Raw genomic sequence first — 13,468 nt, 5'->3', positions numbered from 1 at the left:
TACAGACTTTGTACAACTGAGTGATGTCTAACTACAAAAGTGCAAAAAAAGAATAAAAACCAAACAAATCCCCAAAAATCAAAAACAATTTTTACAAACCCAGAATGAAAAAAGTGACAGAGAGAAAAACCGAGCCGACAGTTTCCCCCAAAGTTTCCCCACAGACAGACCTGCAGTGTGTGTGTGTGTGTGTGTGTGTGTGTGTGTGTGTGTGTGTGTGTGTGTGTGTGTGTGTGTGTGTGTGTGTGAAGGTCAGCGTCTTCTGAGCTGCATGAGGCTTTTATTTCACCGAGGTTACATAAGTTTATATGTTTGCACTGTAAAAAGTAACAATAAAAAACAAAGTTGGCGATGGGGGGGGTGGCTTCCTGTTTCCTGTGTGCGCACTCAGTTGTTTGAAGGATCCAACCTGCAGCTCATTTACACTCAAAATTCTAAATTCTGTTTATTTTACAATAAAAGCCCAGATGTGAAACATTATGATCCATATGTTTGCTTCCTGTTTTGAAACGTTCTCACTTGGATTTATTTCCTTTTTTTCTCTCTTTTCTGAAATTAACACCACGTTTATATTCGACTTTTAAAATGATCACAAGCATTTTGTTGCATTTTATTTTTGAAAAGCTGCTTTTACTTGGATCCACCTGAGATCTGAGGATCAATACCACAGTGATCGGGACTGATTGTCAAACGCTGCTCACGTTTAAAGTGAAGAATCGGCGGTTAGATTAAAAATAATTTCTCTTGATTAAAAATGTTTAAAAGTGTCAAACTCGCTCCTTTTTTCCTTTTGTTGGTTTACGTTGTTTTATTTTGTGAGCTAAAATATTTTAGAAACATATTTACTGAGGAAATTGAATCAAATCACATCTGTATATAATAATACGTCCACGTGGCTCCGGTGGAAAGACATTAGCTTTTTTTTTTTTTAATATAAAAAAGTCATAAAGAATAAAATTTTGGACCATGTGTTCGACTAAAGTCACAAAAAATACTTTAAAATATTTTTCCAAATAACAAAAATGTGCAAAAACCTGGATTTTAATATATAAAGTTTTTTACATTTATTTTCCACATCAGCTTTTATTTTCACTAAAGCCTCCCTGTAGCGTGCGTGTGTGTGTGTGTGTGTGTGTGTGTGTGTGTGTGTGTGTGTGTGTGTGTGTGTCATCTTAAATGTTAAATATATGCCCCTCCCTTCCTGCTGAGGTCAGCTGACACATGAGAAACTTTCTGATGACTTTATTTCTCCGCAGAATATTTAAAAAAAAAAATAAGTTGCATATATATGATTTCAGTTGGCCTGAAGCATCTCCAGTTTCATTGATTGTCATGCACGTTTTTAACTCTTCCCACGCCTCCGACTCCTCTGACTATTAAATTATTCGTTTTTTTAATGGCTGTCTCCTAAAGGTAACATAAAGTGACTCCATGGCTGTGAGGACGCTCTGATTTTCGTTCATTTCATTATTTTAAACTCTTCTCTAATCAAAAAGAAAAAAAACATTAGAAAAGAAAAAAATCTGGTGAAAAAAGTTTTTCATATGACCAAAGCTACATGTAAATAGGCCTTTATGTGTGTGCGTGTGTGTGTGAGGGCCTGATGCTTGTTGGAGCCCCTTAAAAGGAAAGAAAATAGTCCCAGCAGCAGCACAGAGGCCACAAGCCTCCGCGGGTCACTTAAAAATGTTCTCCAGGAACCAGAGCGGGTCAGCGGGCCAGAAAAAAAGCGAGAAGACGGCAGAGAAAGTTAAAAGAAGAAGAAGAGGGGCTGTGCGGCGGCTCTGAGCGCACATGCGCAGGAGCTTTTACGCTCATTCAGGCCTTTACGCACAAACACACACACACAGCAAAATAAACGGAGTGAACAGTCTGCGTGTTGATGCTGAACAAAAAAACGTGTTTGCATAATTACAGCTGAAGAGTTTGTTCCAAAAACATTTACACACTTTTCTGGATTTAGTGATCACGAAGGCCGAAAAATACATCGAATTATTTTTGGAAGGAAACTCTTCACACAGAGCGGCTTTAACACCATTATTTAATCGCATTGTTCTAATTCAGAGGTCAAACCTGAGATATGATTTGTAGGCTTCTGCTTCCTCTCAAAAACCCTGATCGTTTCCAATTTTAAGGCTTTGTTCACGTGTTTTTCCTCCCAGTAAAACACAAAATAAAAGTTTTGATTGTCTCGTTTTTTTCCTCCTCGATTGTCTCAAAATTCATAAATAATTATTAACCCTGTCGTATTTCCAGCCCCACCCCTCGTTTTCTTAATACTGAAGCGCAAACACTGACGAATAGAATTTAAATACAATAAATACAAAACATAAATAAACGACAAACAAAGTACTGAAAATCTTTGTACAAGATATAAATAGTTTGAAATATACTTATAGTGTTACCTTTGGCAAGTCTAGTTTACAGTTGGACGACCGGCGGTAACAAAAGTTTCTCCCTTTTAAAGTAAAGATGAAGCCGAGCTGTGCATCGCACTCCGTGTGGCCAGAAGTCTCGCTTCATTTATGGATTCATACACACATTTCTGATGTTTACCACTTTCTATTTGCCCTTAACGTGACGTCTGTGCGTCCTCGTCCCGGCGCAGTCCACGAAGCCAGGGTGTGTGGGTGTGTGTGCGTGGGGGGGTCAGTTTAGGAACGCGTTAGGGGTCACCCTCTTTTGGTGGGACAGCACCCCGGGGAACCCCGCGGACACACCGGGGGAGAAGGCCGGTAGCGAGCTGTTTCTGAGCGAGTCCGAGAGCAGCGCCTGTGGGGAGCCGCCGAAGCCCGGAGCGCCCTGCGGGAGGTGAGGAGGCGGCGGAGGAGCCGCGGGCGGCGGGCCGCCTCCCCCCCCCGGCGGGGCCGCCGAGTGCTGGCTCCCTGACACGAAGTATCCTGGCTGACCGGACAGCAGCCCGACCGGCGACGAGCTCATCCCGTAACTGTTCGTCAGGCCCAGCGGCAGCGAGCGGCCCAGCTCCCCGTTACTCAGCTGCTCCACGGCGGGCAGCAGCGAGCCGTAGCCGGCCGCCTGGTTCAGGAAGCCGGCGGACGAGCCGTTGTAGTGCGGGTGATGGTGGTGGTGGTGCAGGGACAGGAACGGGGACAGCTGCCAGTACAGCGGGTTGCTGCTCCGCTCGTTGATGCCCAGCCCGAGAGGAGCGAAGCGCAACCCGCGCTTCATCGCCAGCTTGCCCCGAGAGGTGGCGGAGCGCCGGCGGAGCTTCCCGGTGGTCCCGCCGATGAACACGTCGTCGCTGCTCGGGTCCAGCATCCAGTAGTTGCCCTTGCCCGGGTCGTCGTAGTGCCGAGGCACCTTGACGAAGCACTTATTGAGGCTGAGGTTGTGCCGGATGGAGTTCTGCCAGCCCTGCTTGTGCTCTCGGTAGTACGGGAAGTTTTTCATGATGAACTCGTAGATGCCGTTGAGCGTGAGCCGCTTCTCGGGGCTCTGCCGGATGGCCATCATGATCAGCGCGTTGTAGCTGAACGGAGGCTTGTCATACTTCCCGTTTTTGCCGCCGCCGGTGTTCTGCTCCGGTGTCGCCTTGCCGCCGTCCCCTCCTCCGCCTCCCCCTCCGTCCCCCTCCTCTTCCTCCGGCTCCTCCTTGCCAGGTTTCTCCGGCTCTAGAAGCGTGGAGGCCGCAGAGTCCACCTCCGGGGGGTCCAGAGACTTCTCGCAGTCGGAGCCCGGGGAGAGACACGGGGCTCCGTGGATCGCGACCGTCGCGGAGTCCGCACGCTCGCACTTGGAGGGCAGCAGGAGGCTCTTGATGCTGAAGGAGGAGGACCGGTGCACGGTCGGCGGGTCTTTTACATCCTCCATGCCCGGTGGCGGCTCTCCCGACAAAACCAGGAATAAATAATAAAAAAAAATGAACAACCACAACAACAACTCCGAGGTCCTCCACCTCCGTGATCCGAGAGAGAGACAGAGAGGAGAGAGAAAGGAGGCTCAGGATGAGAGACGCATGGATGGAGAGAGAGAGAGAGAGGGAGGGAGGGAGAGAGAGGGAGAGAGCGTGGCGTGGATGTGGAGAAATTAGTAATTAAGGAGGTTCCGACGACATCACGGAGAGGAGGAGCTTCTCCAACTTGGTGATTTTGTCAACAAATCCTCTTTTCTCCTCCTCTCGCTCTCCGCGCGCCTCCGTCTCCAAACCTCCGACCTTTCCTGTCTCGAGCCTCACAAACCTGTCACTTCATCTGCTCCCCTTTAATCTCTCTCTCCCCATCGTTCCATATTTACGCGCGCGCGCACAGTTCCCTCCACCTCTTGTGTGTGCGCCAAGCCCGTGCGTAAAAGCGCACGTCCGCTTATGGGTGTGCGCGTGCGTAAAAGCGCACGGGCAGTCGGGGCTTTGTTTTCTCGGCGACAATAATAGTTTGAATTCATGTCGGCAAACATGGCGCGTGCACGCACAGTGTGTGTTTGCGCGCGTGCGTCTGTGTGTTTGGGGATGGAGAGGAGGAGGGCACCGAGAGAAGCGCCATTGTCTCCTAATAAAAATCATCGTGTCGGCAGTAACACGCACACACAGCAGAGGCGGCGGGTCTCACGCTGGAGCCAGAGCGCCTCCTGTCGGCAGCAGGCGGGACTGATCCATGTGAACAGTTGCTTCCGGTGTCAGTTTGTGTGCAGCAGACAGAGCAGTTTGAGCGACCATCAGAGGGGAGATTTAAAAAGAACGCACTGAATTTACCTTCTCAGTTTACAGGTCATTACATGCAAAACACTTTATTCAAACAAGCTGTCAACATGTAAAAATAATTTACAATTTCAGACATTTTCACTCTTGTGAAGCATTTTTAACAACAAAGATCGGTTCTCCATTTAATTTTTTAAACTACGCCCCTGCAATATTTGGAATTTCCTAAAGCAGAAACTCTTTTCACACAGAAGGTTGTTCTTTTTTAGGGTTTTTAAAATAACATTTCTATAGTAGACAGTGGGGAAAAAATGTAATTGTTTATTAAGTACTTATTTCTTTGGTAAAGTATGTGTGGCTGTGGAGGAGACATTTGTCAGCAGGAAAACTCATAGGAATACAGTTAAAAGTCCAAAAGCTTTCCTAAACATTTTCCAAAGCGCTCCGGTTGTGTCTTTGCCCGGCTCATTCTGGGCCCCGGGCCTTATATTTTGCACCCTAGTGTCCACTGGGTCAGACTGGAAACTTTGGCACGTTTGTTGAAGCCTGCCTGCATCGGTGGTGTCTAACATGTGGCTCTGGAGCCAGATTCCGGCCCAGCTGATCGTTTTTTAAGTGTTTTTGTTGTTTGAGTCCAGCTTTTGTTTTGGGGTGTTTTGTTTTGTTTTTTTGTCGTTGAGGTTTTTGCTCCCTGTGTTTTTATTGGCCGCCAGTTCCTGCTTCTTGTGTTTTTTGTTCTTTGCAGTCATCAGGATGTTTTAATGGTATGACTGCAGACTAGCAGAGCGTATGGTGACAGTAAAGCTTATCTTATCTCTTCTTCGTCCTCTTGCTTTATTTTGATCATGCTTTTGTCCGTGTGTCTCTCGTGCTTCTACTTCCTGTCTTTCGTTTCACCTTTTGTTTTTCTGGTCCACATTCCAGCCTCTCAGCAGACTTAATCCATCAGTCCAGCTTGAAAGAACTTGTAGTGAATTTGTTCCCCTCAGTTGAAGGAGCTGATCCCAATTTGACCCCCTCTGACTGCTGCAGTGACTGAACCTGATCTTTACTATGCTCATTATCTCATATGTACATTTGTGGACTTATTCTGTGTGTTTGTGTGTTATTAGTCTTTGTAACCGCTCCTGGTTGAACTGTTATAAGAGATTTTTAGTCTGTGTCGGCTCTCAGTCACCAGGATCGTGGGAAAAGGCAGCTGGAGGACTTCTTTTGTTCCTGAGGATGTTTGCCTCTCATCCAGAAGTTTTCTTCAGTTCTAAAGAGTCCCGAGTCTTTAACTCCTGTGTGAGGTGGTCCGAGGGTCTTTGAATTAACATTAATCATGTGAGTGGTCACATGAGCCAAAGTGTGAAACAAGGCTTTTAATCTGAGGGGTTGTATAATTGTGTTACCGTCTGTGCCAGCTTCACTACACAGGAGACATTTAAAGATCAAAAACAGTTATTTGAATCATAAAGATGTAAAATATTAATCAGTTACAGAAACTCGATATGTGAAGGTTTTTGTGCCTTTCTCTGTGATCTGTGAGGAACTAAAACGAGTTGGACAATCCTGCTTCAAACTCTAAACACAAAAACTAAACCTGCACAGCAGAAGGCCCCGTGGCTTGTGGAATCGGGATCGGGAATAAATCTGTTCAGAGCTCTGTGCTCAGAACAGATGGAATACATAAAAAGTGATGGCACAAGAATTTTGTGTTTTAAATAAATGTAAATATATATTTTTGCAGCAAACACAGAAACACACACAGATCACAACACCACACCTACAGCCAAAAAACGCAATAAAAAAAAGCAAAATTGTTAATTTAAGAAAAATAAGTAACATCAGGTTAAAAGACAAAAGTTGCACCACATTTAAAAAATACTTTTGCTTTAAGTGCTCAGTACTTATAAAAGATGTGTTAAAGTCACGCGCATCCACAGGACCAAACATCTAATGATGCACATCAAAGTAAAGAAGCTCTGCTTATGTTTGAGTTAAATGGATTTTTCAAGTTCTATCGTAAAATTGACACGTTTTGTAGACGGACTCGGGCGCAGACCAGGAGACCTTTGCAAAAACTGACAGTGCGTTTATTTACAGTGATGTCACCAGGTCTACGCAAAGTGTTCGGGAGAGCGGTCCGAGGGGAAGGGTCCGAAAACACACCCCACTCTCTCAGCAACGATCCCACTCCTTTTCCTCCAACGCTCCTCTCGCTCACTCAAAGATACAGGGACGGGTCCAGGGAAGATCCACGCACGCACGCACACACACACACACACACACACACACACACACACACACACACACACAGAAAAATCCAATTAGCACGAGGTCGCATGAAGACCAACAGACTCAGACTTGCTGATCACAGAATAACTGATGCTGGTGGCTCAATGTTCCAGTGATGAGTAGCGTAGGTCTGCCATCCTAAGAAGCCCTTCTGATTGTAGCAATCAGCGACAGGCAGTGTTGGGGAGTAACGGAATACATGTACCGCCGTTACGTATTTAGAATACAAAATATGAGTAACTGTATTCCGTTACAGTTACCGTTTAAAAAGGTGGTATTCAGAATACAGTTACTTTGTTGAAATAAATGGATTACACTGCGGTACTTTCCTGTTTCATATTGTCGCGGGTCAGGACTGTTTGGGTTTTGTTTGACAGCTACGTTCTGTTGTTCCAGGCGGCAGCGTTATGGTTGCCATGGTTACAGGGCGACGCTCTCTCTCTCTCTGTGACTGTGTGTTTCCTGGGTGAGAGAGCGCCTTTTCGTTGTTGTTGTTGTTGTTGTGCTAAGCTAACAGGCTGAATGCTACAAGCATAGCTCTAAAGAATGTAGCATCATGTTCAGTGTAGTCCGTGTTGCAGGGAGAATGGACTGCCATACACGTTATGTGTCTGTGAGCGCGAGGAGGGAGAAAAAGGGGAGTGGAAAGGTACGAGTTGTCATCGAGGAAAAACGGGAGCTGGAAGCATGTAAATATAATAATAACCACTGCAGCCAAGAAGAGTGCCTGACGAGCCCAGTTGTAAGTAAGCTATTAAGACTCGACTGTACACCGTGTTCCTGTTTTCCTCCGAAAACAATAAGTTCCGTTGGAGCAGTCTTTCAACACCTCTCTCTGTCTCTCGCAAGCAAAGTTGACCCACACAACAAAGTAAAGCTATTTTTCGGCTACGAGCCGACAGGGACCCCGCCGTATTAGTCAGAGGTCCCTTTACTACAGTTCGGAGTCGCGGACCTTCAGTAATAGTAATAAATCACACAGCAATAGTACATTCACGTTGTTGTAAAAAGCATGATAATATATTAAGTAATCCAAAGTATTCAGAATACGTTACTGTCATTGAGTAACGTAACGGAATACGTTACAGAATACATTTTGGGGCGTGTATTCTGTATTCTGTAATGGAATACATTTTAAAAGTAACCTTCCCAACACTGGCGACAGGTGTGATGACGAGCACAGGTGCGTGGGCCGGGGGCGGGAGCCCACAGTGAGCACCGCTGCGGCAGGGGGAAGAGAGAGAGAACAAAAACGTGTTTCTAACACGGACTCAGCCGGTGAGGCACCGGGGCCGTGACAGAAATAGAGGAAAACCATTTATTTAACTGATGTAAACCTAATGTTTCAGATCTATCTAAATAAACAGGACAGCAGCTGCGTCTTAGGTTTCTGTGGCGTTTCAGGCTTCTTGCCTCTGTTGTGTTTTAATTGCAGTGACTTTCATAAAACTTGGGCCCGTGTGAGATAAGCCAACAACACGGAAACATAAACCTAAACTAAAAACATACCTGTCATGACTGAAACTGAAACATGACTGAAATGGGGGAAAAGAACTCAAAATAACATTTTAATTATGTATATTTATTAAATATATATGAAATATAATACCCTGCTGTTTGCTTTTAAAAGCTACAAACACCTGTTCACAGTATTTACGTTGTGTCCCACAGTCCCACAGGAACACTGGTTTTCTGCTCATTTGAATATCTGGAAAACAAATAACTGGGATTGACTGCTCACTGCATGGTTCATGTGGGCTTTAATTCACCCTGTAAAGCCGAGTGTATCATAGTTAAGTTTGTGAGACTTCAACATCATCAGTGTGATTTTTTTCCCCTAAATTAAGTGGACAATATGTTTTATGCAATAAGTTGCAAAATGAAAAAGTAAAAAAAACAAAAAATAAATTAAAGCTGCAAGCAGCGTTATGAGGGCCCTCGCACCCCCGGCACGTCGAGCCAAGCCCAACACCTAAAACCAGCACCTCCGATCTGATGTCACATTGATGGAATTCATGCATTTAACCACCAGCTAACATTTCAACTCATTCATTCATGATTAGTTAGTCGTTCCACTAGGTGGCGCTCTAACCATTATGTACAAATGGCATAACAAACATTTCCGAGCTCGAGTCTCATCACGCCTGCGACCTTTGGGAGAGATTGGATATTGTGTTTTTGAGTGACAGCAGATTACTGCTTTTTGGCGAGTGATTCAAACTCTAAGTGCCGCCATAACCACCCCGTTTCCCTGGACGTAAAAAGCTTCGCAATTTAAAATCACAAAGGTCTTTAGATTCCACACACTGGAGAATGGTTCAATATGATGAAATCCCTTGGAGGAGTTCGTCAAAGTATGAAGCCTGAAAAGAGGAGAAAATGTCGCCAAAATTGCACATTAATTTTAAAATGGCTGACTTCCTGTTGGATTTGGGATATTGCTCCAAGAGACTTTTTTGTACATCTTGATATCTCCTATAAGCCTACCAGGTTTCAGATTCATACATAAAACACAGAGCTGGGGCTGTGGTTTTGAAATTTTGTAGGGGGCGCTGTGGAGCCATTTTGCGCTATTCAATGAAAATGATCACATAACAACAAAGCCTTAAGCACAATGGAGGAGTGCGCCAAATTTCAAGCCTCTATAAACTTTCCAAGCCCCTCAAAAGCCACTTCATTTTTCATGGTGAACAGCGTTGCCACCAGGGTGCGCCGTTCGGTTTAAAGTCACAATTTTTGCACTAAAGCATCATCAAGGACTGATGGTGATATTCACCGCTTTTGAGGTGGCCACTATGAACCTGTGAAAATCAGTACAACAAAGTGTAAGACATGACATTTCCTCTTCCCACTAGGTGGCGCTCTTCATATTCCTGACAATGGGCACATCAATCTGTTCAGGGCGGGTGTGACATCATGCCTGTAAAGTCTGGTACTAATCAGACTGGATTTCATTGAGTTATACTAATTTGTTTCTTCATGGCGTGACATCAAAGTTCGCCATGCTGCTGGGGTCACACCCTTTCACGAAAAGTCACAGTTTTCACTGTAACCCAAGACCAACTCCTTAAGGCTTTCCTGGAGAAATTTGAGGCTGCAGATGTCACCCATCACTATACTGTACCCCAAAGTGTAAAACATGACATTTCCTGTTCCCACTAGGTGGCGCTGTCCTTGATGTCAAATATGGCAGTTGAAATATGTTCAGGGGTGGAGCCTTATCATATGTGTTCACTTTGGTCCAGATCGGAACATGTATGACAGAATGAGAGGCAATAAGATTTTCATGGCGAGTCATCGAAATTCGCCATGGCGCCACGGCCTCATAGTATTGTGAAAACTCAAAAGCTCCGCAATTTAACATGGCACAAGGGTGTAGTTGACACTGTCCAAATTTGAAGGTTATGAAATGAAACCCCAAGGAGGAGTTCGCAAAAGTTCGAGGCATGGAAATGGCAAAATTAGAGCCAAAATGTCACCTTCTCTTCCAAATGGCGGACTTCCTGTTGGGTTTGCGTCAATGGGCCCACTGACTTTTTTGTTCGTCTTGGCATGATACACATGTGTGCCAAATTTCATACATGTAGCTGAAACGATGTGGTCGTAGGGCTGCATTTAACAAGGCATAGGTGGCGCTGTAGAGCCATTTCCCAGTGCTCATATGTAAAACCATTAAAATACAAAATTTTTCACCAGACCTGGCATGTGTGCAAAATTTCATGAGTTTTTGAGCATGTTTAGGCCCTCAAAAAGGCCCTTGTTTGGGGTGAATAATAATAATAATTAAAGCTGCAAGCAGCGTTATGAGGGCCCTCGCACCCCCGGCACGTCGAGCCACTGCCAACACCTCAAACCGGCACATCCGATGTGATGTCACATTGATGGATTTCATGCTTTTAATCACCAGCTAACATTTCATCTTATTCAACCAGGATTATAGTCATGCCACTAGGTGGCGCTCTAACCATTATGTACAAATAGCATAACAAACATTTCCAAGCTCGAGTCTCATCACACCTGCGACCTTTGGGAGAGATTGGACATTGTGTTTTTTAGTGACAGCAGATTACTGCTTTTTGCGAGTGATTGAAACTCTACGTGCCGCCATGACCACCCCGTTTCCCTGAACGGAAAAAGCTTCGCAATTTAACATCACAAAGGTCTTTAGATTCTACACACTGAAGAATGCTTCAATATGATGAAATCCCTTGGAGGAGTTCGTCAAAGTATGAAGCCTGAAAAGAGGGGAAAATGTCATCAAAATTACACATTAATTTTAAAATGGCTGACTTCCTGTTGGATTTGGGATATTGCTCCAAGAGACTTTTTTGTACATCTTGATATCTTACACAAGCTTACCAAGTGTCAGACTCATAGATGAAACACAGAGCAGGGGCTGATGTTTTGAAATATTGTAGGGGGCGCTGTGGAGCCATTTTGCGCTATTCAAGGAAAATGGTTACATAACAACAATGCCTTCATCCATTTGGAGGTGTGTGCCAAATTTCAAGCCTCTATAAACTTTCCAAGCCCCTCAAAAGCCACTTCATCTTTCATGATGAACCGCGTTGCCACCAGGGTGCGCCGTTCAGTTTAAAGTCACAATTTTTGCACTGAAGCATCACGAGGGACTGATGGTGATATTCACCGCTTTTGAGGTGGCCACGATCAACCTGTGAAAATCAGTACAACAAAGTTAAAGCCATGACATTTCCTGTTGCCACTAGGTGGTGCTGTCCGTATTTCCGACAATGGGCATATCAATCTGTTCAGGGCGGGTCTGACATCATGCGTGTAAAGTCTGGTACTGATCAGACTGGATTTCATTGAGTTATACTAATTTGTTTCTTCATGGCGTGACATCAAAGTTCGCCATGCTGCTGGGGTCACACCCTTTCGTGAAAAGTCACAGTTTTCACTGTAACCCAAGACCAACTCCTTAAGGCTTTCCTGGAGAAATTTGAGGCTGCAGATGTCACCCATCACAATACTGTACCCCAAAGTGTAAAACATGACATTTCCTGTTCCCACTAGGTGGCGCTGTCCTTGATGTCAAATATGGCAGTTGAAATATGTTCAGGGGTGGAGCCTTATCATATGTGTGCTCTTTGGTCCAGATCGGAACATGTATGACAGAATGAGAGGCAATAAGATTTTCATGGCGAGTCATCAAAATTCGCCATGGCGCCACGGCCTCATACTATTGTGAAAACTCAAAAGCTCCGCAATTTAACATGGCACAAGGGTGTAGTTGACACTGTCCAAATTTGAAGCTTATAGGACCAAATCCCAAGGAGGAGTTCGTTAAAGTTCGAGGCATGGAAATGGCAAAATTAGAGCCAAAATGTCACCTTCTCTTCCAAATGGCGGACTTCCTGTTGGGTTTGCGTCAATGGGCCCCCAGACTTTTTTGTTCGTCTTGGCATGATACACATGTGTGCCAAATTTCATACATGTAGCTCAAACGATGTGGTCGTAGGGCTGCATTTAACAAGGCATAGGTGGCGCTGTAGAGCCATTTCCCAGTGCTCATATGTAAAACCATTAAAATACAAAATTTTTCACCAGACCTGGCATGTGTGCAAAATTTCATGAGTTTTTGAGCATGTTTAGGCCCTCAAAAAGGCCCTTGTTTGGGGTGAATAATAATAATAATAATAATAATAATTAAAGCTGCAAGCAGCGTTATGAGGGCCCTCGCACCCCCGGCGCGTCGAGCCACGCCCAACACCTAAAACCAGCACGTCCGATCTGATGTCACATTGATGGAATTCATGCATTTAACCACCAGCTAACATTTCAACTCATTCATTCATGATTAGCTAGTCGTTCCACTAGGTGGCACTCTAACCATTATGTACAAATGGCATAACAAACATTTCCGAACTCGAGTCTCATTATGCCTGCGACCTTTGGGTGAGATTGGACATTGTGTCTTTGAGTAACAGCAGATTACTGCGTTTTGGCGAGTGATTGAGAGTCTACGTGCCGCCATAACCACCCCGTTTCACTGAACGTAAAAAGCTTCGCAATTTAACAACACAAAGGTCTTTGGATTCCACACACTGAAGAATAGTGCAATATGATGAAATCCCTTGGAGGAGTTCGTCAAAGAACGATGCCTGAAAAGAGGGGAAAATGTTGCCAAAATTGCACATTAATTTTAAAATGGCTGACTTCCTGTTGGATTTGGGATATTGCTCCAAGAGACTTTTTTGTACATCTTGATATCTCCTATAAGCTTACCAGGTTTCAGACTCATACATAAAACACAGAGCAGGGGCTGTGATTTTGAAATTTTTTAGGGGGCGCTGTGGAGCCATTTTGGGATATTCAATGAAAATGATCACATAACAACAAAGCCTTATCCACATTGGAGGTGTGCGCCAAATTTCAAGACTTTTTAAACTTTCCAAGCCCCTCAAAAGCCACTTCATCTTTCATGGTGAACCGCGTTGCCACCAGGGTGCGGCGTTCAGTTTAAAGTCACAATTTTTGCACTGAAGCATCACAAGGGACTGATGGTGATATTCA

The 13,468-nt window shown here is 44.6% G+C and overlaps 1 protein-coding gene across 1 annotated transcript; it reads right to left on the bottom strand.

Moving 5' to 3' along the window:
• Positions 1-1,268: 1,268 nt before the first annotated feature.
• Positions 1,269-4,243, bottom strand: foxg1b (forkhead box G1b). Its single transcript, XM_024804615.2, has one exon. It carries the CDS (start codon positions 3,829-3,831, stop codon positions 2,650-2,652), a length of 1,182 nt encoding a protein of 393 aa, XP_024660383.1. The 5' UTR covers positions 3,832-4,243; the 3' UTR covers positions 1,269-2,649.
• Between the last annotated feature and the right edge of the window lie 9,225 nt (positions 4,244-13,468).

Source organism: Maylandia zebra, linkage group LG13, assembly GCF_041146795.1.
Source record: "Maylandia zebra isolate NMK-2024a linkage group LG13, Mzebra_GT3a, whole genome shotgun sequence".
In the NCBI taxonomy this organism is placed as follows: Eukaryota; Metazoa; Chordata; class Actinopteri; order Cichliformes; family Cichlidae; genus Maylandia; species Maylandia zebra.
The sequence above is the reverse complement of the archived record's forward strand: the minus strand, read 5'-3'. Positions and strand labels throughout refer to the sequence as shown.

What these genes read in the sequence shown, in the direction of transcription:
- foxg1b (XM_024804615.2), bottom strand. Translation starts at nt 3,831, where the DNA reads ATGGAGGATGTAAAAGACCCGCCGACCGTGCACCGGTCCTCCTCCTTC.